The following is an 11,446-nucleotide window of genomic DNA, read 5'->3' as shown; positions in this document are numbered from 1 at the left end:
GGGGAGAACACACCTCCATCCACATTGATGGGGCTGTAGTGGAGTGGAGCTTCAAGTTCCTTGGCGTCCACATCACTAAGGACTTAACATGGTCCACACACTCTCAAAGTTGTGAAGAGAGCACGACAAATGCTCTTCCCCCTCAGGAGGCTGAAAAGATTTGGCATGGGCCCTTGGATCCTCAAAAAGTTCTACAGTTGCGCCATCGAGAGCATCTTTACTGCTGCATCACCGCTTGGTATGGCAAATACACAACCCTCTACTGCAAATCGCTACAGACGGTGGTGTGGACAGCCCAGTACATCACTGGGGCTGAGCTCCCTGCCATCCCTGAACTTTATATCAGGCGGTGTCAGAGGAAGGCCGAAAAAATGGCAAAGACTCCAGCCACCCAAGCATAGACTGTTCACTCTGCTACTGTCTGACAAACGGTACCGGAGCATCAGCTCTCGAACCAACAGGTTCTGAAACGGCTTCTACTCCCAAGACATAAGACTGCTAAATGGCCATAAGACTGCTAAATAGTTCATGAATGGTTACCCGGACTATCTGCACTGACCCGATCTTGCACTGACTCTATACACACTCACAAGACTATATATATATACACACACACACACACACACACACACACACACACACACACACACACACACACACACACACACACACACACACACACACACACACACACACACACACACACACACACACACACACACGCACACACACACTGACACTCTCACACACCCCACACATTCACATACACTACATACGTACACCCACACAACACAAACACACACAATACTCTCATCATATGCCACTGCTACTCTGTTCTTTATTTTAGTCCTATTATTATTATCATTATTATCTATCCTGATGCCTTTTCACTATACCCTACCTTAATGTACATACACATTGATCTGGTACTGGTCATCCCTGTATATAACTCCGTTCTTGTGTCTTTTGTTCCTCCTATGTTACTATTTGTCCCTGTATTGTTGGGAAGGGCTCGTAAGCAAGCATTTCACGGTTGAGTCGACACCTGTTGTATTCAGAATGTGACAAATAAAATTAGATTTGATTTTAAATAGAGCCTTCCTTTTCCCAGGTTGTCTGCCAATAACATATTGATTCTATTAGTGAGTTAAACATATGAAGACAGTTTCTCTGACACAGATTAAGCTCAGTTGTGGACCAAACATTTGACAGTGATATAGAATTTCCATTGAGCATGCTTTTTAGTCAAGGACTACGCTTAATCTGTGCCAGGAAACTGTCCCTAAGAATGTTATCATGGTCTAATAGTAGGATATCAAAAATACTAAATTATATCCGCTCAATCTCTATTTCCACAATATGTAAACTCGTGAATGCACGTAGATGTAACAGTGAAATCCTGACAACCATGCACCACATGATGGTGCTATGGGCTGTATTTTTCAACTCATTCTGAAACCCCTTAGCACTAGGTCACAACTTATTGGTGAAGGGTACTACAAACCCATACATTATATGCTAAAAAACAGACAGTCTGGTGGAGACATTTAGCTGGCATCTTTTCCATTTGCCACCTATATATAGGGCTGTTAATATCCAGAAAGTATTTATGGCTGCTCATTTTTACATTCCAGTCAGAATATGATATGAGGAGGCCTCCCAAGTGGTGCAGCGGTCTAAGGCACTGCATTGCAGTTCTTGAGGCATCACTACAGACCCGGGTTCGATCCCAGGCTGTGTTACAACTGGCTATGACCGGAAGTCCCATTGGGCCAGGGCACAATTGGCCCAGTGTCGTCCGGGTTATGGGAGGTTTTGGCAGGGGGGGGGCTATAATTGGCTCATTGCGCTCTAGCGACTCCTTGTGGTGGGCCGGGTGCCTGCAGGATGACCTCGGTCGTCAGTTGAACGGTGTTTCCTCCAACACATTGGTGTAGTTGGCTTCCGGGTTAAGCGGGCGGGTGTTAAGAGGCGCGCTTTGGCGGGTCATGTTTCAGAGGACGCATTACTCGACCTTTGCCTCTCCCGAGCCCGTTGGGGAGTTGCAGCGATGAGACAAGATCACAATTGGGTAGAATTTTTTAAATAATATTATGATATGAGGAAATGGTATAACAGTAGTAATACAGTAGTAATACAGTAGTAGTCTATATCTGTGACGGATATTCCAAGGCTGAAATGTTGAGTGCAGAAAAAAACATTACTGGGTCCAATGCAGAGGGTGAGGTTTTGAGATATACATGAGAACAGTGGGAAATGAATAACGGATATCTATTATGAGCTGGGAAATACAGTATATTATGCCAGCAGTTTTTATTTGTGATTAATTGATTTGTTTCCTGTAACACAACAATTCACCATAACACAACATAACCCGTCCTTCAATCTTAGTAGACAAGCTCCTGGTGCTAACAGTGAAGCACTGCAAGCCGCAAGGGTAGATGTCAAGGTTAAAAATTCAGGCCTCCTGAGTCACTGTTAACCTCCCTTACTAATGGAAATGTTTCAAATGAAGAGGCAAGGTGCAAATGGTACATTTGACTCACTTCTCTTCTAGTGAGCACACAGGGGAGAGAGAAGCTGTGACAATGACTGTAAAATGAATCATCACAAAGAGCAAATAGCAATGTGGGGGTGAGATGTGTGATGGCACTCTTCACTTTGATTTTTGTTCTTCACTCTTCCTTTTGGCCTGATTTTTTTCCCTACAGTAGGCTACATCACCCCGGCTTTCACTGTGATACGGAGTACAGATTTGTACAGCCATGCTTAAATGGGAGAACTTGAAATTATCTATGAATTGAGTATGTAAAGTAACCAATCTACAAAATATCACACCCTGGTCTAACGTATGGATCGAATAACACTAACAGGCACATATATTAAAAAACGTTCAGCCATTAAGCCATGGAGAGAGCTGTGGATTTGTCTGAGCCAACAAATCAGCACCCACTTTGGTTTAGGAGGCTATATGACCACGAATACCATAGAACAGCAAGGATGCCTCTGCCTGACAGAAAACTGATAATCTATTGGAAGGTTGGAGTTAATTAATGAAGGGGAAAATGGGCAAACCAATGACGCCAACCCCAAATCACACCCTCAGACACTCCTCCGTCCTTTGAGGCTCAACTAAGTTTAGACTCCCCCCTCACCCTGCACCGGTTCTATATATAGGCCCCCCGGACCATCTCTTGATAGCCCCATCAGCACTTTCACCCCTCATCCCCCACTTTTACTTTTACTTTTACCTCAACCCCCCCCCCCTCCCTCCAGCCCCCCCTCAAAGATCTGCCATCCAAGCTCAGGGTGGATTTCACACTCCCTGGGATCTGAGTCCAGCCACAGGTCAGAGGCACCCTGGGATTTGTAAACTTCTGATTAAGATTAACCTGCAGCCTTCATCTCCTACTGGTATTACTAGACCTCCTTGAACATAAGGATTTTAAAAAACTGGGTGAGTGGTTCATGCCATCAGCTTGATTTTACTAACCAATTGCATGCATGACTTGGCCGTCAACGGCAAACTGGAAAGCAAAGACAGTTGTGCAAAATCTTCACCTATAGCATTCAAAAAGAACTGCACTTGAGAATTGAAATTATGTTTGAAGACCTTGACTCCATAAGGAATGCATTATTTATTCATTTATGGGATATAAAGTGCTTTTGAAGGCATGGTGAAATGATCTTGATGTTCATTGAACATTTTTAGAATTTGCCCATCACTCAAAGACGCAGGCAGGCTCTGAGAGAATGTGCTGACTGCTCCCCTTTGTCCAACAGCACATTTTATATGGTGTGCAAAGCCTGGAATACCCAGCTGGGGAGGTGAAACCTGAGTGCTAGGGTCCTCAGCTGGTGATAATTTTACAGGGGATTTACAAAGTCCTCCCCCGCAATCCCTTCTCCAATCCACCCACCTATCACCCCTCAACATCTTCATTTTAATTTTGGGAAGATTAGATCATTCTCTTGACAATTGTGCCAATGTGTATGTGTTTGTATATGAGTGTCCATTGCGTCTCACACATCTGATAGTACACTGACGCCACTACTCGCCGCTAAAAGGTCTTGGCTGAAAATAGCTCTGGTGGATTAGGTTACAGTCAGTCGATGTGATGCGAAGTTTGCCACAGAGTGGGTCTTCAAGATGCTGCAGACTCTCAGTAGATACAGAACAGTATGGCTGAAAGGAGAACTACAGTATATAGAAAGGGGCTCTGTGAGACATAAACATGCTGGGTGGTGTGGTGCTTGTACTGTATCCCAACTGAGATCTTCCATGTCTTCAAGCTTCACCTAGCAACCTAGACTACAGAGTTCCTGTGTCAGATTTCTACATACTTTAAGAATCTATGATTACAGCCATGTTCATCGTATCCATCAAATTGGATCGATGTGTTTACTGCAAATTGGATTTATCTGTAAGTCTTGGTAGTGTGTGCTCATCAGCTCATGAAGAGGAATGTGTTTACTGCAACCACTGTAGGCATACAGTATACTCTGTGTTAAACCTTTCTAATTTCTAGAGTTGTCAGATCAAACAAAACAGAAACTTACAGTGGGCTATATGTTTTCTCACGGATGGACATCTCTTGGCTCGGGGAATGTTATGGATCTGAAGCCACTCTGAACTTGGAAAAAGAGCAGGGTGCAGTCTGCACGTGTTCTTCATGCCCTCAGAAGCATGGCCTCATAAGTGTGGGTCCCAACATAGTGCAATGGTTAGAGATTATCACTAGAGGGACTCCGATCCCCGATCTCCTCTCTCTGTGCTGCCTTTCCACAATTATTTTCTTCTGGTATTGAGTGGCTACAGAGAGACTACATATACACATATATACAGTACCAGTCAAACGTTTGGACACACCCACTCATTCAAAGGTTTTTCTTTAAAAACATATATTTTATACATTGTAGAATAATAGTGAAGACATCAAAACTATGAAATAACACATGGAATCATGTAGTAACCAAAAAAGTGTTAAACAAATCAAAATAGATGTTATATTTGAGATTCTTCAAAGTAGCCACCCTTTGCCTTGATGAAAGCTTTGCACACTCTTGTTATTCTCTCAACCAGCTTAACCTGGAATGCTTTTCCAACAGTCTTGAAGGAGTTCCCACATATGCTGAGTACTTGTTGGCTGCTTTTCCTTCACTCTATGGTCCAACTCATCCCAGACCATCTCAATTGGGTTGAGGTCGGGTGATTGTGGAGACCAGGTCATCTGATGCAGCACTTCATCACTCTCCTTCTTGGTCAAATAGCCCTTACACAGCCTTGAGGTGTGTTTTGGGTCATTGTCCTGTTGAAAAACAAATTATAGTCCCACTAAGCGCAAGCCAGATGGGATGGTGTATCACTGCAGAATACTGTGGTAGCCATGCTGGTTATGTGTGCCTTGAATTCTAAATACATTAAAGACCGTGTCACCAGCAAAGCACCCCCACACCATCACACGTTGTCCTCCATGCTTCATGATGGAAACTACATATGTGGAGATCATCTGTTCATCTACTCTGCATCTCACAAAGACACGGCGGTTGGGACCAACAATCTCAAATTTGGATTCATCAGACCAAAGGACAGATTTCCACCGGTCTAATGTCCATTTCTCGAGTTTCTTGGCCCAAGAAAGTTTCTTCTTATTATTGGTATCCTTTAGTAGTGGTTTCTTTGCAGAAATTTGACCACGAAGGCCTGATTCACGCAGTATCCTCTGAACAGTTGATGTTGAGATAGAGATGTGTCAGTGACTTGAACTCTGTGAAGAATTTATTTGGGTTGCAATCTAAGGTGCAGTTAACTCTAATGAACTTATCCTCTACAGCAGAGGTAACTCTGGGTCTTCCTTTCATCATAGTGCTTGGTGGTTTTGCGACTGCACTTGAAGAAACTTTCAAAGTTCTTGAAGTGTTCCAGAATGACTGACCTTCATGTCTTAAAGTAATGATGGACTGTCGTTTCTCTTTGCTTATTTGACCGTTATTGCCATAATATGAACTTGGTCTTTTACCAAATAGGGCTTTCTTCTGTATACCACCCATCCCTTGTCACAACACAACTGATTGATTTAACAAGGCACACCTGTTAATTGAAATGCATTCCAGGTGACTACCTCGTGAAGCTGGTTGAGAGAATGTGAAGAGTGTGCAAAGCTGTCATCAAGGCAAAGGGTGGCTTCTTTGAAGAATCTCAAATATAACATATATTTTGATTTGTTTAACACTTTTTTGGTTACTAAATGATTCCATATGTGTTATTTCATAGTTTTGATATCTTCACTATTATTCTACAATGGAGCATGAGTAGGTGTGTCCAAACGTTTGACTGGTACTGTATATATATATAAGCTAAATCCAGACATATTATACAGTAGCTTGGTATGTCCTGTGACCTTTTCTAACTTCCTGTTTACATGTGTTCTCAGTCTGCAGTCATGCCTCATGGAACACCTGCCCCACCTAACAAGCGGAAAAAGCCCTCTAAGATCATCACTGACCTGTCACATGTCACTCAAGATGGTAAGGCACGAACATGTGAGCTCTTAAACACAACACATTGCATGTACAAAGGTACATTGCTCACATATCATTAAAAAAAGATAATGAGATCTCCCAAAGTTATGTGAGAGACCACACAGTACCATACATTCAATTCTGCTCAGTAACATTTATCAATATGAGCCTGTGGTATTATCAAGAGTAACATACTGAACTAATTGGTAAACCGAGAGGGCAGGCAGGGGGACACTTGTCAAAGAGGCTCCTCCACATGGATACACTTAACATGTCCTAATGACTAGCGCCCTGTCACACACACAAACATTTATCTCCTAGATTTCACAGCACAAATACGATCTGTCCTTTATAATCATCGCAGTAATGGTTTACTCTCCCCTCCCTCTCAGCTGTTAGGATCCATGCTTCATTAAACAGCGATGGCATGATGAGTTTTAATGAAAATTATGACAGGTGTTTTTCCTCTCCATCCATTAAGTGCTCCAGATCTGCGTGCAAGTAGATATAGTAGTCTCCGTTGACATCAGTAAAGTGTAAATTTGTGCTGCCCTTTCACTTCAGTTGTGCTGTGCACTTCATACTTTTTTTGTGTTAAGTGTCCTGACAGATATAGCAATAAGGCCTAACCAGAAAGCTGTGTTTTAACAGCAGGTTCATGTTTATTGAGATAAATCTAGTCCTTAACGCAGAACTGAGCGAATTTTCGCAAATTGGGCCAGCTGCAAAGTCCAAAGGGACTATATTGTAAAAAGTTATGAAATTAATTTTAGGTTAGGGTTAAGTATATTTGTAAGAAGTGTGATTAAGTTTGGGGTTAAAGTTCCCATGCAATCTTTGTAATTTTATTTGGAAATCATCACTGCATGTCTAATAAATCACTGTGTGTGTTAATTTAATGAAAATAACTCCTTTGACTCCTTTGACCTGTGAAATGCTCAGTCTGATCATGTGGGCGTTAGGAAAAAATGTGAAGATATTTACAGAAAATCACGTCTTTAACTGCATTGCCCCTTTTAAGGTTAGGGTTAGGTTTAAAATCAGATTTGATGAATTTGTGGCTGTGCCAGCTAGCTTCAGCATTCAAATGTATTAACCTCCACCAGAGAAGCCACGTCTGTTGTAGCTTATAACAGAAATAGTCAGAAAAGAAATTTGAATCACATAACTAGTGTTGACTTTTAAAGTCAACATAAAAATGGTACTGTCAAACATGACAAAATCGTAATGGCACAAAAGTCATTGAGACACAAGCATAGTCCTTTTGAACTGCAGAATGTATTGCCAGGAAAACAAACAGGAATGCGAAATTATTAAATCCACCAAATTTAATCAGAGTTGATGCGTGTTTATCTAGTGACAGTTCCTGCAATGGAAAAGGGTGGCAAGAACTTCTTAGCAGGAACTAAAAGGATGTCATGTTGAGAGGATGTGCTTAGTCAAAACAGTGTGGGATGAATGTTCTCATAACAAAGTTCTAAGGCCTGATGGTGCTATGTAAATAATCAGCTGCTATCTGAAAACCTGTTTTGTTTTTTTACACACAGAGAACATTTGACATAAGAGCTTACCATAGATAGATAGATAGATAGACAGATAGATAGATAGATAGATAGATAGATAGATAGATAGATAGATAGATAAAGAATAAAGCAAAGAATGATCAGGCTACTACAAAAAAAAGTATAAAAGACACATATGTATTATATTAGTACTATAGCCTACTGTTATATAGGTATTGTATTATTATACTGTGCTCCAGAGCTTTAGAATTGTTGTGGAACGTCTTCCCTGTGCAGTGTTACAGATTGAAGACTTTCTCCCTTCACCCATCCTCTCTGTTTCAACACCCTGTGACTTCTGACCGATGGATCATAAGCACCGAGAACAGAACAAATATAGACAACACAGACATGAAAACGACTCAGGCCTTACCTCATAAAGCCATAAAGCCTCAGTCAGAGTCAGGCCCAAACTCGGGGATGAGCTGTTCTCTGCTCTCTCTCCTTCAACAGCCACATTGTTGAAGAACAGCCAGTTCATCTTTGGGCAGAGAGATTTATGAATTTTCCACCGTAATGATACCAAGAATCTGAGAGCATCCCCCTCCTAGGCAACCATCTGCACTGAGTGTAATTTCTGCTGAGATGTAGAGATCACGTCACACCCACACAGATGTGTTTTCTAGATGAAAGATGATGCATGCAAAGTACTTTAACATTCATTCAAACAATGCTAAGCAAACCGTAGAACCAATTCAAACCACAGGTAAGATTCTTTCTGCATAGGGAGATACATTGCGTGTATGAGGGTATTTTTGTATCACACTGCAGACATTGTTGAGTCCAATAATCCAAGTTTGAACAATTGCTGAACCAGAATAATTATGTTTTTGATTTATCCCGGAAACCTGGATAAATAAGTTTAATGGAATAGAGCCTTATACAGTATGTTCATACAGTATAATGTCGAGAAACAACAAGAGAAATGAATAGACAGTGTGAACATTTCTCATTCGCAGAGTATGAGTCAGAGCCTGAGGCGTCAGAGTTTGATCTGGGGACGAAGATCAAGACTCCCAAGGACACCATGCTGGAGGAGCTGAACCTCTTCACCAACAAGGGCTCCAAGATGTTCCAGAGGAGACAGAAGCGTGTGGAGAAGTTCATATACGAGAATAACCCTGACCTCTTCAGCAGCGAGTCTATGGTAAGAAAAAGGAGGTCAATCATCCAAGTCAAAATTAAAAACTTGATATTACAATAATACATGTTAGTATTATATATAGTTCATGTAGAAATTCTGTCCAAAGAGCTTTAATGTAAAACAATTGCAGTGAAAATTGGCAATGGATGAGGGAAGGAAGTACAACCCATGGATAGATAGGGAAATGGTCACAATGTTAAGGCTATCAATGTATATCTCAACAACCACCCAGGTTGGAAGCTTGTCTTACTTGTGTGTTTCATTTCAGGAGAACTTCCAGAAGTTGGTCCCCAGCCTGGGTGGCACAATGATGTTGGACGCTAATGGCCACATGGTGGAAAAGAAGGCAGGCCCTCCTGTGCCCCCTCCCAAACCAGGCAAAGATGGGCATGGTTATGGTCATGGTCAGGGACATGAGCATGGTCATGAGCATGGACACCATGGACATCATGATGATGTTGCTCCAGGAGAACATGGTCATGGTCAGTATCCGCTCATATCAACTCACGAGATTAGAACAAGTGATTTTGGAATTAAGAGAGTGCAGTGCAATCAATATATCAGATTTTGCCTGACTTGACTTTTCCTGGAGATTTATTCCAAAGAGGCTTGAACATCATGTGATTGAATATCTGGTTTCCTGTTTTCTTCCTACAGGTAGTCATGGAGTAGAAGTGGCCTTAGACAAGGCCAAGAAGAGGCATGATTTTGTCCCCTCATACGTATCACCATGGGAAAAGGCCATGAAGGGCAACCAGGAGCTGACATCCAGCATGAGATATCATATGCCAGGCCCCCATGCCCACCACGATCTGCCCAAGTTCAAGTCCTTCAACAGGTACAGTCCCCTCTATGCTTTGCTTGGTTGACTCCATAGCATCTAAAAAAAATAATATATATATTTGAAGAGAGTATGAAGTAATGGAGCCCACCCATTTACTCTCAAACTCAGACTCTTTGTATTGTCCATCCATGTATGTGACACACATGTACAGAAGTTGCCATAGAAGATTAATTTAACTTATTAGTCTGATATTCTTTTGTTGCCCATCACTTTATCTGTCTTAGGAGTGCTACACCGTTTGGGGGCTTTGATAAGGCCTCTCAGCTCATGACCTTCCAGCTGCCAGACACCCATGAGGTGGCCCATGATGAGCCTGAACTGGCTGTAGTATACCAGCAAGAGATTGGCGCTCGACCCTCCTTCAACCGCACTCCTATAGGCTGGGTGGGGAGCGGTGAGCCCAGCAGCATCCACATCGAGTTGGACGCCATGCCCTTCGATGGGGAGACTGACGACCTGTGAATAGCATGTCCCACAGACCCAGATGTGCAGATAAAGACCACGCACGAATATATACAATTACATAAACAAAAACCATCACTTATTTTTGAAAGGTTTGGGATGCAGTCAGCTTTTCTTTGAGTTGAATTAATTAATAGGAAAGTGTGTATGAAACGAACCACGTAGCTCAATATTGGGCTCTTTAATTTAGACACAGAGAGAGAAGGAGACAAAGTAAACACAATAGACTACCATAACTCTGATTTATGCTTACACTTATTTTTTCATGATGATTCATTTAAGGAGCATAGTGTATTGCGCAATCACACTACAAGTGTGTAGCTTATTCACAAAGCAGCAACATAACATATGTCCATGAGAAGAACAGGTAAACACAACGGAGAGTTTGAGTATTGTTTAGCTTTTCAGCATGTTGATGTGACTCATTGCTCATCAGGACAGCCACAAGTTGTTCATTTAGCTTCTAGCCTTCTACCATCATGGCTTTTACTGTATTTCTGTGTTTTTTTCTGTATTTCTATGCCGCTTTCACTTTTGACAGCTTCGTCAAGCCCCTGCAAATCCAACCCATCCTAGGACGCATGCAGTAAGCATGAGGTGAGGTGTGTTCATTTCAGTTGAGTGAAAGAGATGATGTTCTACTGCATCACCCACGTTTTCTCCCTAATAAACTTTTTCCAATTGTAGTTTGCATCTGTTATTCTTTGTATCTCGCATGTGTACAGTGTAAGACTGACTATAATCTTCAGTGGAACGAATAGACAGGAGGCCAGTCTAACGTGTGGTGACCCTCTTTAGGGCCCCACGGTGTAATTCACTTGATGGAAGACAGTGATGTAACAGGGATGAATTTCAAAGGAACTTTACCTGTGACAAACACCTTAAAAATGTGAAATAAAATCATCAGTCAGT

The 11,446-nt window shown here is 41.9% G+C and overlaps 1 protein-coding gene across 1 annotated transcript; it reads left to right on the top strand.

The window, feature by feature from the left end:
• Positions 1 to 3,331: 3,331 nt before the first annotated feature.
• Positions 3,332 to 11,191, top strand: LOC135509999 (myozenin-1-like). Its single transcript, XM_064930810.1, has 6 exons — positions 3,332 to 3,457; positions 6,435 to 6,528; positions 9,044 to 9,231; positions 9,497 to 9,710; positions 9,886 to 10,066; positions 10,297 to 11,191. Exons 2-6 carry the CDS (start codon positions 6,444 to 6,446, stop codon positions 10,532 to 10,534), a joined length of 906 nt encoding a protein of 301 aa, XP_064786882.1. The 5' UTR covers positions 3,332 to 3,457; positions 6,435 to 6,443; the 3' UTR covers positions 10,535 to 11,191.
• The last annotated feature ends 255 nt before the right edge of the window (positions 11,192 to 11,446 follow it).

The sequence above is a fragment of the Oncorhynchus masou genome, chromosome 23 (genome assembly GCF_036934945.1).
Source record: "Oncorhynchus masou masou isolate Uvic2021 chromosome 23, UVic_Omas_1.1, whole genome shotgun sequence".
NCBI lineage: Eukaryota > Metazoa > Chordata > Actinopteri > Salmoniformes > Salmonidae > Oncorhynchus > Oncorhynchus masou.
Note: the sequence above shows the minus strand (reverse complement) of the source record. Positions and strands in the feature narration are given on the sequence as shown.

Excerpts from the sequence above, each read along its gene's own strand:
- LOC135509999 (XM_064930810.1), top strand. The coding sequence starts at position 6,444 with ATGCCTCATGGAACACCTGCCCCACCTAACAAGCGGAAAAAGCCCTCT. Across the intron at positions 9,232-9,496 it reads TCTTCAGCAGCGAGTCTATG|GAGAACTTCCAGAAGTTGGT; the intron begins GTAAGAAAAAGG and ends GTTTCATTTCAG. Across the intron at positions 10,067-10,296 it reads AAGTTCAAGTCCTTCAACAG|GAGTGCTACACCGTTTGGGG; the intron begins GTACAGTCCCCT and ends TATCTGTCTTAG.